This window comes from Geotrypetes seraphini, chromosome 8 (assembly GCF_902459505.1).
Source record: "Geotrypetes seraphini chromosome 8, aGeoSer1.1, whole genome shotgun sequence".
NCBI lineage: Eukaryota > Metazoa > Chordata > Amphibia > Gymnophiona > Dermophiidae > Geotrypetes > Geotrypetes seraphini.
This window is the reverse complement of record NC_047091.1, coordinates 111,204,313-111,224,475: the sequence shown is the minus strand read 5'-3', so window position 1 is coordinate 111,224,475 and position 20,163 is coordinate 111,204,313. Positions and strand designations below refer to the sequence as shown.

The following is a 20,163-nucleotide window of genomic DNA, read 5'->3' as shown; positions in this document are numbered from 1 at the left end:
TTTTTTTTTTGGAAGACGAAAAAGAAACCCGAAGGGAAAAAAGCAAAAAAGGAAGAAAATTACGCGAGCGGGAAGGCAAAGTAGGATATTTCAACAGACGTTGAAAGCACATGCGTCTTCTTCGCTCCGCGGAAATGAAGAAATTGGGGACCACGCTCTCCTCCGTCGAGCGGGAAGGCAACCGCGCATGCGCGGTGTGGTCAACTAGAACTTTCTAGTTAAAAGTGTCCGTACCGGGGCTCCGTCGGTGACGTCACCCATACGTTAAGAATATGCTGCCTGCTTGTCCTGGGATAAAATCTATATCCCTTTCTCAGAAGTTCAAGATGAGATACTGCAGGAAATTTTACTTTCACCAGAGGGCTTACAATCTATACTTTTATCCGAGACAATGGAAGGTTAAGTGACTTGCCCAAAGTCACAAGGAGTTGCAGTGGGATTTGAACCTAGCTTCTCTGGTTCTTAGTGTGCTGCTCTAACCATTAGACTCTGCTCCATATGAGGATTTCAGGTTAGATGGATAGACAGCAAAAAAGTATCTTACCTGAAGGCTGTGAGTTGCACCTTTTCATGTTCATTTCTCACCAGCTCAGGAATGAGGGCTAAGTGTGAGATCTGAGTGGCTGCCCAGCCAAACTGGAACAGAACAATGAAAGGGATAAAGTAGATCAGCCCCACCCACTCAGGAGTGGTCTCTGTGCAGCCCAGGCAGGTGTTAAAGATGAATGGGAATGAGATCACCACACTGATAGTCCCTAAAGGGGGGGGGGGAAAAAGCAAAAATATTCAGTACTTCCTTCACTACTAAACATCTGAAGAAGGGTACAGAAGGAAAGATGGGAGGGATTGCTATTTATTTATTTATTTGGATTAACCAACTTTTCATGAAGGGATTCACCCAAAGCAGTATACAATACATTGAATGGTAATCGGGTATGCTAATGTATCTTCCTTATCAGTCCTGGCAGGCTTACAATCTAACTTTGTGCAGATTTGATCTTCCATCTCCCCTAATGATTTCTTTTAGGAACTCCAACTAATATAGATCTACAGAAGCCTCTCGAGCAGTGGTCTAAAACTCACAGCTCGCTAGGTACTATTTTGAAGCCCTCGGTATGTTTATCATAACCACAAAAGTAAAATAAAACAGTTTCTTGGTCATATGTCTCTTTAGCTATCAATTACAATATTATTATTAAGACTTAGCCAAAAGGAAAGATTTATAAACTATAAAGAGTTTTACCTCATGCAAAATAGTCATTTCTTTAATAAGACATTAACTATTTTTTCTGAGGCCCTCTTAAGTACCTACAAATCCAAAATGTGAGCCTGCAAAGGGTTTGAGTTTGAGACCACTGCTCTTGAGAGTCCTGGAGGGCTGATGCTCAAAGCTTCAGTGTGTGGTGCAGTGGTTAGAGCTACAGCCTTGGCACCCTGAGGTTGTGGGTTCAGATCCTGCACTGCTCCTTGTGGCCCTGGGCAAGTCACATAAGCCCCATTGCCCCAGGTACATTAGATAGAGTGGGAGACCACTGGGACAGTTAGGGAAAAATGCTTGAGTACCTGAATAATTTGTAAACCGCATAGAATTGTTGGCTATGCGGAATACAGTACTCCCCCGAAATTCATGGGGGTTCTGTTCCAAGACCCCCCGCAAATTTTGAAAAACCGCGAATACAGTTTTTAGGCAGGGGAGACAAGAGAGGGCAGCCAGAGCGCCAGTGAGTGAAGGAAATCATTCGCTGTATGCTTTGACCGCCTCTTCCTGTACTAGAGTCGGGCTTTATCAATCAGGAGCTCCTGATTGGTGAGGCTCGACTTTAGTACAGGAAGAGGCGGTCGGAGCATACAGTAGGTGATTTCCTTCACTCACCAGCACTCCGGCTGCCCTCTCCTGTCTCCCCTGCCTGGTCATTCACGGTCGGAAAATACCACAAATGACCGGGACCGTGAATCGCCAACCGCGAATTCGCGGGGAGCACTGTATAAATTATTTTTTTTTTAAAAGCCGACAGCACAGACACCATGGGGCAAGATCAATGCAGTAAACTAGTTCTGCAATGCTGAAAGCAAATGGTATTCAAATTATATTATATTTAATTTGGTTTCTATCCTATTGCCCCCAAAGAGCTCAGAATAGGCTACAAGTTAAACATATATAATTACAGTATCCTAACTTGGCACATACTAGTGGTCTGATATTAATATACATAATATACAGTTTACTGGTTACGATTTGCCATAGTTATCCTTACAATACAAGTTTTATCCTAATTTGACACATATGGACAGTTTATAGGTTAGATTTGCCATAGCTACAGTGCAAGATTTTACAATGTAAGTTTTCCTTACATGACACATACTGGTTCTGGAGCAAATATACATTTCTTTGTAGTCCATGGGTCAAGGGAAGGGGGTTAGGTAAAGAGGTATGTTTTTATTGCTTTTCTAAAGTTGAGGAGCCCTTCAAGGGATCTAATCTGTGGTGGCAGTCGATTTCAGTATGGTGAGAGTAGGACCATCGTTTGGCAGTTTGCAGTTGAAGGGCACGACCAGGGGTGTATTTCATTCTGGGAGCGGAGGAATCGGTTAGGCACACACAGAGGAAATTTAGCCGTCAAGTAGCCTGATGCTATGTCGTGCAAGGATTTGAACGCTAGCATAAGGCCCTTGAAGACACATCTTTCTATCCCTCCCTCCCATCTGGCACCAATTGCCTCAAAACACCAGCTTTAGGTTTTGATCATGGTTTCACCTCAGGCTGCAAGACCTTGACAGAGCAAATAGCCAGAGAGATGCTGCACATGATCTTTTTAGACAATCCAGAGATGTCTCTGGTCCCAAATATAGCTGGACAACAGCATATCTGGATAATACTCAGGCTTCACCAATAGCATGCCACCTGCAGCTTCTAGAGAAGGGAAATGTGTTCCAGATGATAAGACAGCTTCATTTCAGCCAGTTCCTGCTTTCATTTCCTGTAGAATAAACACAGCTGAGACCATTAAGCACAGTTACTTACCGTAACAGGTGTTATCCAGGGACAGCAGGCATATATTCTCACATGTGGGTGACGTCATCTACGGAGCCCCGATGCGGAAGCATTTTCAAGCAAACTTGATTGAAGATTTAAGTTTGCTCTGCTGCTCCACGCATGCGTGCCTTCCTGCTCCACTAGGGGGTGCATCCCCTCGTGGTCTCCAGTTCACTTAACTAGCAAAGAAGCCAACCTCGGGGAGGGGGGCGGGTTGTGAGAATATATGCCTGCTGTCCCTGGATAACACCTGTTACGGTAAGTAACTGTGCTTTATCCCAGGACAAGCAGGCATGATATTCTCACATGTGGGTGACCTCCAAGCTTACTGAAGAGGGATGGAGGGAAGTTGGCAATTTAAGCAAATAGATTTCGCAATACCGATTGGCCGAACCGGCCATCGCTTCTGGACAGGGAGTCCAGACAGTAGTGGGAGGTGAAGGTATGAACCGAAGACCACGTGGCAGCCTTGCAGATTTCCTCGATAGGTGTGGACCTGAGGAAGGCTACGGAGGCTGCCATCGCTCGGACTTTGTGTCCCGTTACTCGACCATGCAGCGCGAGACCAGTCTGAGCATAGCAAAAGGAGATGCAATCGGCCAACCAGTTGGATAAGGTGCGTTTGGAAACTGGGTGGCCTAACCGGTTTGGGTCGAAGGACAGAAACAGTTGTGGGACTTTCCGGTGTGGCTGAGTGCGTTGGAGGTAAAAGGCCAACGCTCTTTTGCAGTCAAGAGTGTGGAGCGCCACTTCTCCTGGGTGAGAGTGGGGCTTGGGAAAGAACACAGGTAAGACGATGGACTGATTTAGATGGAAATCAGACACTACTTTAGGTAGGAACTTTGGATGGGTGCGGAGTACCACCTTGTCATGATGGAATACCGTGAAGGGTGGGTCCGCTACCAGTGCTTGTAGCTCACTAACCCGCCGTGCGGACGTGAGCGCGAGTAAGAAAATTACCTTCCAAGTGAGGAATTTTGGATGGCATTTGTCTAATGGCTCAAATGGAGGTTTCATTAGTTGAGCCAGAACCACGTTAAGGTCCCAAACCACCGGGGGAGGTTTGAGAGGGGGGTGGACGTTTAGCAGACCCTTCATGAAGCGAGTGACTAAGGGATGGAGCGAGAGGGCTTTCCCTTCCAGGGGCTGATGAAAGGCCGCAATCGCACTGAGGTGTACTCGAATGGAGTTGGTCTTTAGGCCGGAATGAGATAGTTGAAGTAGATAGTCAAGGACCAGGGGGACGGGGACCGACACCGGGTCCTGGCTGTGGGAGGAGCACCAGGTTGAGAATCTGGTCCACTTTTGTGAGTAGCAGGTTCTCGTTGAGGTTTTTCTGGAGGCCTCCAATATCTCCTTGACTGATTGAGACACGGGGAGAGCAGTCAGGGGGAGAGAAACCAAGCATTCAGATGAAGAGACTGAAGATTGGGATGTAACAGTGAACCCTGACCCTGTGACAGTAGAGAGGGAAACAGAGGCAGAGGCAGTGGATCTCTGACACTGAGTTGAAGTAGCAGGGAAAACCACGGCTGGCGTGGCCAGCGAGGGGCAATCAGGATCAGGGTGGCTTGTACTGTTTTCAGGTGGACAAGCGTCCGCAGTATCAGAGGAAACGGCGGGAACGCGTACAAGAACCTTCCCTCCCAGTTGAGGAGGAAGGCGTCGGCCTCGAGCCGGTCCGGGGAGTATATCCGGGAGCAGAAGAGAGGTAGCTTGTGATTGTGAGGGGACGCGAACAGGTCTATTTGAGGCGTCCCCCATCGTTCGAACACTCCTCGTAGTGCCTGAGAGTGTAGTGACCACTCGTGTGGCTGGAGGAGGCGGCTGAGTCTGTCCGCCAGGCAGTTTTGTTCTCCTTGTATGTACACCGCCCGAAGGAAGGTGTTGTTGGAGATTGCCCATTTCCAGAGGCGCAGGGCTTCCCGACAAAGGGGCCAAGACCCTGTACCCCCTTGTTTGTTTATGTAGTACATCGCTACCTGGTTGTCGGTTCGGATGAGAACCACTCGGTCGCGGAGCAGATGTTGAAAGGCTACAGTTGCGAGGTAGATGGCCCGAAGTTCTAGCACGTTGATGTGGCAGCGACGGTCTTGTGCTGACCACATTCCTTGGGTGCGTAGGCCGTCCAGACGGGCTCCCCAAGCGTACTCCGACGAGTCCGTGGTGAGTACCTTGCTGTGGGGTGGGGAGAGGAAGAGCAAACCTTTGGAAAGATTTGAAGAGTCGGCCCACCAGCGGAGCGATCGTTGCAATGAAGGAGTCACTGTCACGGAGCGGTCGATCGGGTCCCGGTCTTGACGCCATTGAGACGCCAGGGTCCATTGAGGGATTCTCAGATGGAGGCGGGCGAAGGGTGTGACATGGACGGTGGAGGCCATGTGGCCCAGGAGGGTCATCATCTGTCGGGCTGATACTGAGGTCAGCCGAGAGATCCTTCGGCTCAGACTTACTAACGCCTCCAAGCGCGGAGGGGGGAAGAAGGAACGGAGGCGAACCGTGTCCAGCGTGGCCCCGATGAACTGTAGGGACTGCGAGGGGCGTAGTTGAGATTTTGGGAAGTTTATTTCGAACCCCAGACTTTGTAGGTAGGTAATAGTCTGTTGGGTCGCTGAGATAACCCCTTCCTTGGACGGGGCTTTGATTAGCCAGTCGTCCAGGTAGGGGAATACCTGGAGGCCCTGGGAGCGTAAGGTTGCTGCTACCACCACGAGGCACTTGGTGAAGACCCGAGGTGATGATGCTAGTCCGAAGGGGAGGACTCGGTATTGTAGGTGCCAGTCCCCTACCTGGAAACGCAAGAACTTGCGGTGAGCGGGGTGCACTGGGACATGTGTGTACGCCTCCTTGAGATCGAGGGAGCAGAGCCAGTCGCCCTCGTCGATCAGGGGGTAGAGTGTTGGTAGCGAGAGCATCCGAAACTTTTCCCGTACCAGGAATTTGTTGAGGCGTCTCAAGTCTAGTATTGGGCGTAGGTCTCCCGTTTTTTTCGGTACCAGGAAGTAGCGGGAGTAGAAGCCCTTCCCCCGTTGGTCGGGGGGGACCTTCTCCACTGCTCTCAGGCGGAGCAGGTCTCGAGCCTCGGAGAGGAGTAGAGGTAGCTGAGTCCGGTTGGGAGGGCAATTCCTTGGTGGATTGTCTGGGGGAATGGCCCGAAAGTTGAGAGAGTACCCTGATGAGATCACGCCAAGGACCCATGCGTCCGACGTGATTTGTTCCCAGCGAGGGTAAAAGGCTTTGAGTCGACCCCCGATGGGAAGGAGGCCTGGGACTATGGCGGAGGAGGCCCGCCCCCTTCCGCGTGTCCCGTCAAAAGGACGGGGATGGTTTGGTGTTCGCGGGTGGTTGAGACTTGGGCATGGCCCTGTGGTGGGCTTGCGGACGTCTGGGTGGGGGCCGCGAGAAAGCAGGGGTGGACTTTTGTGGGTAGCGGAGCGGAGGGGCCCTGTATGGCCTGGGCGCTGGCGGTTTGGGCTTTTGCCGGACAAGGGAGGCAAACGAGCGTTCATGTTCGGAGAGGCGTTTTGTCGCTGCCTCGATAGTGTCATCGAACAATTCCTTTCCCACGCAGGGGAGGTTAGCCAACCGGTCCTGTAGGTTGGGGTCCATGTCGACCAGGCGCAGCCAAGCTAGTCGGCGCATGGCGATAGCGAAGGCTGCTTCTCTGGAGGAGAGTTCGAAGCCATCGTAGGCCGCGTGGAATAGATGAAGGCGCAGGTTGGAGAGGGACTCTAAGAGCAGGCCGAACGTTCCCTGCCGGGAGGCCGGTAGGTCAATCTCAAAGGCTCTCAATAGTCCAATGAGGTGTTTGAGGTATGATGTAAAGGTGAAAGTGTAGCTTTGCACCCTAGAGGCCATCATTGCGTTTTGGTATAGCCTCCTGCCGAACTTGTCCAGGGTTCGGCCTTCTCGGCCTGGGGGGACCGCTGCTGAGACCCGGGACGGGTGAGCCTTTTTCAAGGAGGATTCTACTAGCAGCGATTGGTGGGAGAGCTGTGGTTGCTCGAATCCCGGGTAAGGTACTGTGCGGTACTTGGCCTCCATTTTGGAGGGTACGGCTGTGACCATGTAGGGGGTCTCCAGGTTCCTGAAGAAGGCCTGTTGGAGTACCGGGTTAGGTGGTAAGCGAAGGGACTCTCTGGGCAGTGATGGCATATCCAGCTCCGCCAGGTATTCCTTAGAGTATCTGGAGTCGGACTGGAGGTCTAAGTCCAATGCGTGGCCCATGTCTTGGACAAAGCGAGTGAAGGATGGGCGAGATGTCTCCGGGGCCCCGTGCGGGGTCGGGGAACGAGACCTTCGTCGGTTGGAGAAGGATAAGGAGGCTTCCCTCGAGTATCGAGGTTCATGCTCTGATCCATGCTCCGAGACTGGGGAAGCACTGTGAGAGTGTTCCGGGGTTGTCGATCTTCGGCGTCTCGAGGAGCCCCTCGGAGACGATGCCGGGGTTAGGGGTACCGATCGATGTCGGATTGGTGACCTTGATCCGGACTCCCTCGGAGAATGCGTCCGAGGGGGAGTTCGGAGGATGCGCGGGTTGGAGAGTGATAACTCAGCCACCCTTAGTGGTCCCGTACGAGGTGTGGGAGAACGGCCTCGTAGAGTTGGTGAACCTCGTGCCCTCTTGGAGGTACGGCGGTTCGAGGTTTCTGTAGTTCTAACCCGACGTTTTGCCCCTCTGCGGTCTGCGGAGGGGGAACGTCTCGGGCGTCTCGGCGAGGAGTCCGAGGAGGATGGGATGCGGCGAGGGTTGCGCACCTTTCCTCGAGGTTGTTCGGTGTGAGGCTCAGGCTGGTCTGGCACATTCGAGGTCGAGGCCGATTGAAACTGGGCCATTGCAGCGGACAGCTCCGACGTGATCATCGCTCGGAGTAGGTCCTGGAAGACGGGCACGGACAGCATCGAAGGCATGTCCACTGCCTCGGTGCGTCCACCGGGGGCGACCTCGTATTAGAGTATTCCCGTGTGGTGGAGGCACGACCCGAAGGCTTGGAGGGCTTAGACGGGGCTGTAAGCATGGGGCTTCCGCCATGCGTCGCCGTTGTCCCCGAGGTTGGCTTCTTCGCTGTTACAGAACCTGAAGAGGGAAGAGGGGACTTACCCGGAGCCGAGGCTTTTTGTTGTCCCGAGGACTTCGGGGTCGAGTCTCGAGGCGATGCTGAGGTTTCCGGGGCCGAGGTCAAGGCCGGGGTCGAGGCCGGGGCCGACCTCGAGGCCGAGGTGGAGGGTTGGTCCGGGGTGAAGAGATCCGCCATGCGGGCTTTTCTTCGGCGGAGGGCCCGGTTTTGGAAAATAGCGCACTGGGGGCAGGAGTCGGTTGGATGAGCCGCCCCCAGACAGAGGATGCACCGGCGATGCAGGTCTGTGAGAGAAAGAAGCCGCTCGCACCGGGTGCACTTTTTAAATCCGGTCAGAGGCCGGGACATTAAATCGAAAGTAGCCGCGGCTCGATTAGCCACGCGGCCACGGGGACCCGGAAACCTCCGGGTCGTCGAAAACGAAGCAGGGATCAAGTAAAGGAGTAAAGAATTCGCGCACAGCGACTTAATCGTGAAAAAACAAGAAAAAAATCGCGGTGCTAGAAGGCAGTTGGGGCAGAGCCTGAAAAACACGTCTTCTAGGCTCACGGAAAATTTTGAACTGGAGACCACGAGGGGATGCACCCCCTAGTGGAGCAGGAAGGCACGCATGCGTGGAGCAGCAGAGCAAACTTAAATCTTCAATCAAGTTTGCTTGAAAATGCTTCCGCATCGGGGCTCCGTAGATGACGTCACCCACATGTGAGAATATCATGCCTGCTTGTCCTGGGATAAAGGGTTTCACTGGAATTTAGTCGGAAATTCCCCTTTTTCTGTGAAGTCTTGTGCTCTGAATAGAGAATAAGGGGAGAAAAGTCCCTTACTCTGCTTTCCATACCGCAGTAAGTGGCAAGTAGAAAATATAATGTTTGAACATTACACAAGGAAACTTGGCCTGGTAAAGGTTAAGAAAGCTGTGCCAATCTGAAAATCAAAATCTTTACCCAGAAATACTGAGCTAGCAAAAAAAACAACCAATTTCACCAACCATTCACAGACATTCTTTTTATAAGATGCTATCTGACCTGCCTAAGCCACAGCTCCTGAAACTTCATTGTTACATGAAACATATTGACCTGACCTAGCTTCTCCTCCCGTGGCAAAGATCCAGGGAGGATAAAAATCAAATGATAGAGAGATTTATTTTTTTTAATTTAAATTGGATTATTTTAAATAAAATGCTTTTTTTTTTAAGGAAAAATCTATCTAAAGGTCCAAAAGATTATAGTCCAAAAGTTATTCATCATGAAATAAGGATTAGTTTTTAATTATGTAGTATGAGGCTATATATTCATAAACTTTTTGGTAAATGGATCACATTAATCCATTCATGTGTCATGGGCAATTTTTCTGTCTAGAAGATATCACAGATGCTTGGTTTTGCATTTCTCAAAACTGAATTTGTGTCTGCAAAGATAACATGCTTCTTTTTTGTGGCAAAAAATGTTATAAAATATACAGAATTGAGAAAAAGACCTTAGCTCCATTGTTCCTTTGCAAATCGATGTACAAAGAATCAACCCCTTACTTCTTAAATGCCAAGTTTATATATCTGCACAAGATGCTAAGTGCAAGGGGCAAGCAGCAAAAATGAAAGTGAAACTTTTTGAGCAGAATACTCCATAATTCTTGGGATCTTTGTGTGTATAGCCTGAGGTTTATCATATTCTCTCCTTGGAGGAGAAAACCTATAATGGCAAAAGGCCACAAAAGAGAGCAAGTTTGGGAATATTTTAATTATACCAGCAAATCAATTCTTTCCGACTAGTGATTTAAATTGATTTGATTTAAATCAAATCCACTCTGCAAGGATCTCTTTAAAAATAATATTTTTTAAAAAATTAGGCCTGCAAGTTAATCTTTACAGACCTCTATGACTTTCAGCTTGCATCTGCCTCACTGCACAAGTTAGGTTTTAAAACCAAAATTTCTTACTGCAAGGAGAACATAGGAGGCGAAGGTCAGTCTGTTTCCTTCTATAGCTGTCTGATAGCTTTACAGAACAGCTACTACTTGTCAGGCAGTAGCCAAACTTGCTACAGATGCAAGAAAATTATTTGTTCATCTTGGTGTCAACTGCAATAGAAAATACCCGGGCAGGATTTTTCCATATAACAATTGAATAATATTTTTTAAATCGAATATCAGATATTGCCTTAACATATGGGTCCATCAATTATATTATAGTGGGCAATGCCGCCAATCGTACCTACCATGACAGTAATGAACCTTACTCTCAAACAGGTTACATGGAATATGATCTTAGGGGCTCTTTTGCTAAGGCATGCTACTGCATGCATTATATTCTATGGACCGCATTGGCACGTGTTAGCGTTTAGCACGTGCTAAAACAGCTACCACACCTTAGTAAAAGGACTAGTTAGTCTCTCAAACCTTATTGCTAATGTTTACTATAGTACTTGCATCAATGATTGCCAAAGAGCGCCTCCTTCTGGAGTTTATAGGAACAAATGGGTTTCTGTAACCTACCCAGGTGTGCTTGAAAATTCACTTTAATCAAGCCTGAGGCACCCAAAACAATAGAAAATATGTCCATATCTTTCTATCATATTTTCTTGTTTCTGTGAATCATTTGAGGATTTTCTTGTTAAGAGCTATCACATGGGCCTGACACCTCTATGACCAATGCTGTTCCAATGTTGTTTTCTTACCAATATGTCCAGCTTCCTTGCAGTGATGGTGTGAAGTGTAGTGTGTATTTGTGATGGGACAAAGTAGGAACGATGACAAAGCCAGCAGAATTATGACTGGAAACCCCAAATTTCTAAGTCTCTTTATATTAGATTTGAAGTTTTTGAAAATGTGATTCTATAATGAAATAAAATACCCCATCTGCAGCCCTCTCTCATATTAAATCTTAATGCGAAAGAAACTAGAAGCCAAGCTAAACTTTGGCTGAACATACAGAAATGTGTGCTACAGAGCAGAACGCTTCTAAACTATAGTTAAGAGCGTCATTAATTTACAATCCATACTCCCCTGCTGCCAACTACATCAAGCCTGTTATGGTCAGGGTACACAATAAGAACATGCCTGCATAAATCCAGGGATCTAGGCTCAGATCTTCCCTATGTGAATCACAAATGTTGTCAGACACATTAGGGTTTTTTCCACTAGTAGCTCCAGGTAAGTTACATACGTTTTATACGATGTACTGCAAAAGTGAAGTTTACATCTTAGAGCTTGCAAGTTACCAGATCCAGGAGGAGATTTCAGGCCAGTACTAGATTTTTGAAAATCTCATCTTGATGCACCATGGAACCTGAATCACTACACTCCCCCCTCTGAATTCATGGGTTTAGGATTTGCAAATTCGATTATTCATAAGTCTCCTATCACCCTGCCTCCCTCCCTTCTCTCAGACCTCTCCACACCTTAAAGCCTGGTGGTCTAGAAGTGAAATGGGGCAAGAGCGATCTACCTATGCTCCTGCCCTGTGCAGATCTGCTATAAAAAATGGCTGCCTCAAGTTTCCACATCAGTTTTGTGAGTTCCCGCAGTCTCAGAAGACTGACGCAGGAACTTGAAGCAGCCATTTTTGATTGCGGATCTGCACGGAGCAGGAGTGTAGGAAGATCACTCCTGCCCCACTTCACCACTAGATCACCAGGACTTTAAAAGTAAGCTGTGGAGGGATCCAGAAGGCAGAATGGGGACCCTAAAGTTATTCATGATTTTTTTTTAATATTCGCAAGAGAGCTATGCTCCTAACCCCCGGGAATGTGAGGGGAGCCTTGTAGTTTTAACTGGAAGAGTCAGGAACTACAGATACCACACTGGTTTAAGATGCAAGTTAAAACCAGGACTGGCCTAAAAGTCTTCCTCCTGGAACAGGGTAACTTGGCAGCTCCGACATCTAAGCAGTTTATACTAAAACTAGTCTTATAGCCCGTTACATTAACGGGTGCTAGAATATATGTGTGTGTGTCTGTCTTTATTTGTTTCTCTCTCTCTCCTTAGCTGCTTTCTTTCTTTCTGACTTTCTTTTTCCTTGGATGTCCATCACCACCCCTTGCCTGCTCCCCCTGTCCATTGTACCTTCTCCTTTTACCTCCCCTGTGTCCACCACCACCCCTTCACTGCTCTCCTTATGCTGCAGCAGCCCTTCTCCCTTTGTTTTACCTCCCCCCTGTCTAGCAGCACCTCTTTCCTTCTCCCCCTGTCCAGCAGTAGGCATCCCTTCCTTTTTCTCCCCCCCTCCTCCTTCTTATCCCTATGATACACTTACCTTGCTCTGCCCCTGATCAGAGATTCCCGACAGCCGCCTAGTTGCACCCATTGGAAAAGTTCCCTCTGCCGCATCCCGCACCCCTCCTGACGCGTCTCCCGTTGTCTTTCTTTCTGTCTGTCTCTGTCCCTGGCCCCCTTTGTCTGTCTGTCTTTCTGTGTATCTCCCTGCCCCTGTGTCTTTCTTCTTTTCTTTCTGTCTCCCTTCCTCCCTCTGTCTGTCTGTCCGAAGCAGCATTCCCTCCCCCCACACCAGTTCCCTGTGCACCTGCCCCTGTGTCTTTCTTCTTTTCTTTCTGTCTCCCTTCCTCCCTCTGTCTGTCTGTCCAAAGCAGCATTCCCTCCCCCCACACCAGTTCCCTGTGCAGCAGCATTAGCGTTTCCTCTACCCCCCTTTCCCTTCCCGCGGTCCCGACTACAAACGTGGTCCCGACTACAAACGCGGTCCCGAGTCCTTTGCCACCTCCCCCTTCCCGCGGGCCCGACTACACATGGCGATTCAAGCAGCGTGTGCAACAGTCTTCACACGCTGCTTTGGGTCCTTCTACTGCCCTGATTTACTCTGGCATGTCCCCGATGACATCATCAGAGACGCGTCAGAGCAAATCAGGGCAGTAGAAGGGCCCGAAGCTGCGTGTGAAGACTGCTGCACACGCTGCTTAAATCGCCAGTCGTGCCCGCGGGAAGGGAAGAGGGGGGCGGCAAAGGACTCGGGTCCCGGGCAGCGGAAAGTTGCTGGGCTCCTCGGTGGGGGCGCTGAGCGGGCCGTGATCCCTCTCCTCCCAGAACCCCCCCACTGGAGGAACGGAGATCGGCGGCTAGCTGCGGTCCGGCTTGTGGAGGCAATTGGCGGCTGGTGACGTATAAGTGCGCATGCGCACTCCTGCGACCACAGACCTACTGATCACGGAAGCACGCAAATAGGAGTGCGCATGCGCGGCTAGCCTTTTATTATATAGGATATATTATAAAAGAAGGCAAGAAAAAGCAGATTAGAAATAGGAGTTAGCCTAGTTTGCAGTTTGTAATTAATATAACCAAAGAATGATACCCAGTGATACACATTAGTAAAGGAGGAAGTTTGAAAACACAAGACGGTGACTATGCTAATCATACTCTAGTTCCCTGTTCCTAAAGGGGCCCTTTTACTAAACGTTAGTATTTGCTAAATGCTGTGCATCTTATTTTATACCTCCGGGCCACTTGGTACTAAGGCAGTGTATCGCACACTAGTGTGCCTCCTGAGATTTCAGGTGTGCTGCGAGACACTGGGGAGAGGAGAGGCACCAGCTTACTGCCTACAGGACATGCGTCCCGCGGCGAGAGGCACATCCTGTAGGCAATCAGCTGGCACCAGCGCCTCTCCTTCTCTCTGCGCGTCTTCCCTTTCGGCATCTCACTGGTGGCTCAGGGCCTGTCTGGAGGGCCTTTGCGCATGCGTGGACATCGACGTAATGTCATGCATGCACATGACACCATTGCATTGACATCTGCGCACTTCTGTATGCCTTGACCCGCAGCCACTACGTTTTAGTGTGCCGTGGCTCTACAAAGTTTGCAAGACACTGTACTAAGGCTTAGCTTGTACTAAGTGAGCAAGTGAGGTAATGGAGAGTTAACTGATTTGCAAAAGGTTAAAAAGGAGCACGAGTGGAATCTGAAGTTCAAATTTTGAACCTTGTCTTCCTGGTTCTCAGCTTGCGGGTCTATATCTAACATGTGAATTGCTGCCTGCACGTCCCTGCAACATAAGAATTACTGCTGCTAGGTCAGACCAGTGGTCCATCGTGCCCAGCAGTCCGCTCACGCGGCGGCCCTCTGGTCAAAGACCAGCGCCCTAACTGAGACTAGTTCTACCGGAGTACGTTCCGGTTCAGGCAGAAGGAGCGAGTGTAGCTCTAGCAAATAAGAGAGAGAGGGGACATGATCTGGGACAAAGGGAGAAAGGGGGGGAGGGGGAAAGGAGCACATTAAGACATGGGAAGAGCACGATTTGGGGACAAAGGCTGGAAGGCAGGAAGGGGGATGGCAAGGACTTGGGAGACAGAAGGAAGGGACACTAACTTGGGACATAGGAGGGAGGGAATAGAAAAGGATTGCTGGGCTCGAGTGTGTGAGAGGGAAAGAGATGGTGCACATAGGGAAAGGAAGAAAGGAATATTGGGCATAGAGAGAGGAGTGAGATAAAACTGAAAAGGGATGACGGGATATAAATAAAGCTATTATTATAGAGGTGCATGGGGAATAGAAGGATGAGAGGAAGAAATGTTGGATATGGTGGTGGAGAGGGAACAGAGGGATAGATTGAAGGGGAGGAATGTTGGAAATAGTGATGGAGGGAGAGATGTGGCATTGTGCTGGAGAGGGGTGATAGAAGGAGAAATGGGCATGGGGCTGGTTGGCAGTGGTGAAAAATGCTGCAAATGATCCTGGAGATGAGAGAGGGAGAAATGTAGGATGTAGCAGTAGAGGGGGTGGAAGAGATGCCTCAAGACAGATGGACAGTGAGAGATATGTTACCAATAGGGGTGGAGGAGAGAGGAAGAAAAATTGGACTCATGGAGGGACAGAGAGAGAGATGTTGGTTGGAGAAGTCTTCAGCAAAGCATCATGCCCAAAGCTTGGAAGGAAACAATTATTCATCCCATTATTAAGGATCATAAAACCAGTCCTGAGGATAAATCAAATTACAGACCAATTTCAAATATCTCTTTCCTAGCAAAGCTGACTGAGAAGGTGGTATTTAAACAAATATCATAATTTATAAAAAAAACACAATATTTTACATCCAAATCAAACAGGCTTCAGGCAGCATCACTCTATGGAAAACTCGTTAATTGGCATGTCTACCTCCATACTTTACTACCTGGATCATCATAAATCTGTTCTCCTAATTTCTATTGATTTCTATCACTTTTTAGGAAAAATCTGAAAACTTATCTCTTTCAGAGATTCTTAACTGTGGACTGATCTAATTTATTGAAAATTTGTCTATTACCTTCATTATTGTTTTATATTATACTAGTCTTTAAGCCCGTTACATTAACGGGTGTTAGAATAGATGTGTGTGTCTGTCTTTCTTTCTTTCTCTCTCCTTGGACGCTGTCTGTCTTTTTTTCTTTGCCTCTCTCTCGTTAGATGCTGACTGGCTGTCTTCCTTTCCTTTCCCAGAGCAAAGCATGATTGCTGTCTGCCCCCCAGCACACCCCTCCCCCCAAAGCAGTCCCCTTTCCCTCTCCCCCCTGGTCCCCTGTTGTGCCATGCTTGCCTGCTCTGTGGCCCCCTTCTGTTCCCCCCACTCCCAGAGCAAAGCATGATTGCTTTCTGGCCCCCAGCACACCCCTCGCCCCAAACCAGCCTCCTTTCCCTCTCGCCCTGGCCCCCTGTATTGCTCCCTTTTCTGGCCCACTGGCACAAACTGCCACTGCTGCTCCTCTTCAAAGCAGCCTGCTCAGGATCGCTTCAGAGGGAATGTGCTACCGAGGTGGAAAGCGGCCTGCGAGGTTCACTACAGCCAGCCGCGATCCTTAGCAGGCTGCTTTGAAGAGGAGCAGCAGCGATGGCAGCAGTTTGTTGTCTGGGTGAAGGAGGGAGGGAGGGAGGATCACCGGCGTGTTCCATGCCTCTGTTTTCGAAAATGGAATTCGACACAGAGGGACACATCACACTGTCAAGGAATACGCCGTCCTAAGTGCACATACGTGCTTAGGGTTTTATTATAGAGGATTCTTTTAAACTTTATTAACCGGCTCGAGTCCTTGCTGGAATGATCCAGTATATAAGATGGAAATTAGATTACCGTATTTTTCACTCCATAAGACGCACCTGACCATAAAACGCACCCTAGATTTAGAGGAGGAAAACAAGAAAAAAACCCATCCTGAATCAAATTCTCCCTGCCAGGCTCTGTACCCTGTCCCTCCTCTGGTAGTCTAGTGGCCTAGTAGCAGACAAGCAGGCAGGAAGGGCCCCCCACCCCGAGGTAAGGCAGGGCCCTCCCATACCCCCTCCCCTAACTCCCTCCACCCGTTCCTCCGTCGGTCCTGCCCTTCCCTCCAGCTGACTCCCAAACTAGCTGCAGCGTCAGAGTGGCACAAAAGGCAGGCACAAGCTTTTCACGTGCCTGCCTTGTTCCACACCACTCCGTGAATGGCTGCTCCAGAAATGTGGTAATCCAATAAAACAAAGTCACCTTATCTTCAAATTTTTTGTTTACTGCATTAATCATTAAACAGCCTACCACCTGGTTTAGTTGCCAGTTTTCTCAACTTCATGCCTGCTTTGGCAGGCTGCTACTTTCTCCCCTCTATCCTGGGACTGTCCCATCCCCAACCCAGCTAATGAACCTCGTCTGCCCCCCAATCGGCTACTCAGACTGATTTAGCAGTGCCCAACTCCCCTGCTCCGTGGCTCATTAGTTACCTGCTGTACACCAGGCAGTCCATGTGGTTGATCTCATGGTCGGAGCAGTACCCAAGATACTCCTCCCAGACATCCTTAATGGCGGTGACGGCCAGGATGAAAAGCATGGGGATCAGTGCCAGCTCAGGCTTGAAGGCATTCACAGAGGACACAAAGTTGAGGAGGGCGATGAAGACGAAGTAGATGTCGGCAAGCCGGTGAAACTGCTCAGTGGTTTTTGGGCAGGAAGGAGAACGCCGTGTATTTGGTGGTTTGATCTTATTGCTGGCGGCGGGCACAGTGCCCCCGGCTGGCAGGAGCAGCAGTCGTGATCGCACCATCCTCATCTTGCCCTCCTTGCTCTTCACCTTCTTCTTCTCCTCCTCCTCCGGGACCCTGCCCCCCCCCCCCTGGTTTTCCTCTCGGCTCCCTCACCATTCTTTTTTTTTTTTTTTTTGCAGTCTGCATTGATTGCATATAAAAAAAAAAATCCAAAGTAACAGTATTGCTCAAATAGCAGCACTTCAAAGCCAGTTTCCTCTGGAAACCATTCTTTTGCATAAGAAAACAAAACAGGGTGAAGCCAAAACAGAGGAGCGGAAAGTTTCTGCTCTTAAGGGATAGCGACTCTGGCCATGCTCATTATGATAACCTTTTTCTGAAGCAATCAGGCCAGGCACAGCAGAACAATTGCGTTGAGAGAAGAAAAAGGGGGCAATTAAGACAGCGGGAGGTCCAGCTCAGTAAAGTAAATAGTGAGCATTAAAAAAAAACAGAAACTTCTTCTCTCGTTTCTTAAAGGGCTCGGGACTGAGCCGTATGTCACTCTTGTAAGCCTAGTTTCCGTTGCAGACGGACTTTGGAAATCGACAGTAGCTGGATGGGGTTATCCTAAGCTCTAAAACAAAGTTTGCAACTGATTTCTGCCTCTTTTATCTGTGTGCGCCCAGCTGGTCCTCTGCTTGCTTTTTTGTTACTTTTTTTTAGCTTGTTGGAAGAGGGTGGGGAGGGTTAATTCTGCTTTTTCTGTTAAGGTCTCGGGAAAGACGCTGCAACTAGTTTGTAAGTCAGCTGGAAGGAAGGGCAGGACCACCAGAGGAACTAAAATAAGGTAATGGGGGGGGGGGAAGGTTGGGTATTCGCTCCATAAGACGCACCCTTATTTTCACCCACTTTTTTGGTGAAAAAAGTGTGTCTTATGGAGTGAAAAATACTGCAGATTAGATCTGCTTTCGACACAATTGACTGAAAGGACACATTTGAAAGGATAAGTTTTCTGTCTCTGTCTATGAAAGGACACATTTAAAAAGGACACACATATCTTATGTCTTTTGTTTCTGCCTGTGCTGGAGGTAATCAAATGCAGAATGTTCGTGTTTACTCTCTTGATGGTTTGGGAAGAGGTCATTTGGTCATGTTAACGAAGTTGGCTCTCTGAGACAATGAAGGCTCGATCCCCCACTGCTATGTACCGATTGAGAGTGATAAGGGATGCTCTTAACATCTTTGACAATGAAGTACATGTCCTGCTCACGCACCCCCTCCCCTCTCTTGTCCATCCCCCTTTTCCTGTGATGGTTACCACTGACCCATGTGACAGATATATAAATGAATGTACACTTATAATAGAACAGGCAATTTCTTTGGGACTTCTGTGAATCCTTCTTACCTAAGGAAATTGCCTCCAGATATCTGACCAGGCGGCAGGGTTTTTGCAGGACAGTTTCGGGACCAAGAACCGGACCTCATTCGTTTCATTGACCATAACCTCCTTTTAGATAGACTGCAGACTATTGGCATTACGGATCAGGTCCTCTCTTGGTTTAGATCCTATTTCTCTAATCGATCCTCAATTGTGTCTTTCAACAATACTACCTCAGAAAGTTTCTCAGCAACACATGGTATTCCCCAAGGGTCCATTCTCTCACCACTTTTGTTTAATATTTTTCTTGCACCCTTGATGACTGTCTGCCAATCCATTGGTTTTAACATATTCGCTTATGCAAATGATATTCAGCTTTTACACCCACTAGACTCCAATAACCCTCTTGAAACAACAGCAATCAATAAGAAACTCGAACAGATTCACCAATGGCTTGATGCTAACAGATTAGCTCTCAATGTTAATAAATCAAATGTTAGGCTCTTTCCCTGGAAAGATGGTCCTAAGCTCATTTTCCCAATCACTATCAAGGGTTCCACTCTACAGTCAATCAGTTGCACTAAGATCCTAGGGGTTATTTTTGATTATAAACTAACTTATCATGATCACATTAGTAGTATTGTCAAATCAACTTTCTTCAGACTATGTCAAATTTGTTCAATTTCGAAATTCTTATGTCCCAAGTCACTTAACACATTAATTCATTCACTGGTAATCTCAAAAATCATTGTAATGCTCTATTTAGTGAAATAGCCCAAAAAGAAACCAGACGTTTACAGATTATCCAAAACGCTTCAATTAAACTCATAATGAAAGCTAAGAAATTCGACCATGTGACACCCCTCCTTAAAAAAGCGCATTGGCTTCCAGTTGCTCACTAAAAAACATATAAATTAAGTCTGCTAACTCTCAAATCTCTTCTTTATAAAACTCCCGCCTTCATTCATAGATTATTGATTCCCCACACTCGAACAAGATTACTTATGTCAAACGACATTTATTAATTGTTCCCCCTCTCAAAAACATTAACACATGGCGGCAATTCATCTTTTCTATCTCAGCTCCCCGAACATGGAATCCCTCCCTATTTATTTAAGGGAAGAATGCAACAGGGATGAAGTGCGAGATAATAAAATTTGCGGACAACACCAAACTATTTAGTGGAGCTCGGACTAAAGAGGACTGCGAAGAATTGCAAAGGGACTTGATCAAACTAGGAGAATGGCTGACGAGATGGCAGATGAAGTTCAACGTTGAGAAATGTAAAATACTACATGTGGGAAGCAGAAACCCGAGGCACAGCTATACGATGGGAGGGATGTTATTGAAGGAGAGTACCAAAGAAAGGGACTTGGGGGTAATGGTGGACATGACAATGAAGCCGACGGCACAGTGCACATCGGCCAAGAGAGCGAATAGAATGCTAGGTATAATCAAGAAGGGTATTACTACCAGAACGAAATAAGTTATCCTGCCTTTGTATCGGGGGATGGTGCGTCCGCATCTGGAGTACTGCATCCAGTATTGGTCTCTGTACCTTAAGAAGGATATGGCGATACTCGAGAGGGTTCAGAGGAGAGTGACACGTCTGATAAAAGGTATGGAAAACCTTTCATATGCTGAGAGATTGGAGAAATTGGGACTCTTTTCCCTGGAGAAGAGGAGACTTAGAGGGGATATGATTGAGACTTAAAAGATCATGAAGGGCATAGAGAGAGTGGAGAGGGACAGATTCTTCA

The 20,163-nt window shown here is 48.1% G+C and overlaps 1 protein-coding gene across 2 annotated transcripts in view; it reads right to left on the bottom strand.

The window, feature by feature from the left end:
* Nucleotides 1-20,163, bottom strand: part of MFSD12 (major facilitator superfamily domain containing 12) — a 65,958-nt gene that overhangs the window by 43,140 nt on the left and 2,655 nt on the right. The window contains exons 1-2 of one of the 2 annotated variants that reach the window (XM_033957136.1): nucleotides 16,783-17,103; nucleotides 545-755 (exon numbers count right to left, since the gene is read on the bottom strand). In XM_033957136.1, the coding sequence (XP_033813027.1) occupies nucleotides 545-755; nucleotides 16,783-16,855 (284 nt within the window). In that variant the 5' untranslated portion in view covers nucleotides 16,856-17,103. Of the gene's footprint in view, nucleotides 1-544; nucleotides 756-16,782; nucleotides 17,104-20,163 lie in introns of those variants that run through there. The other variant, XM_033957135.1, reaches the window with a different exon arrangement.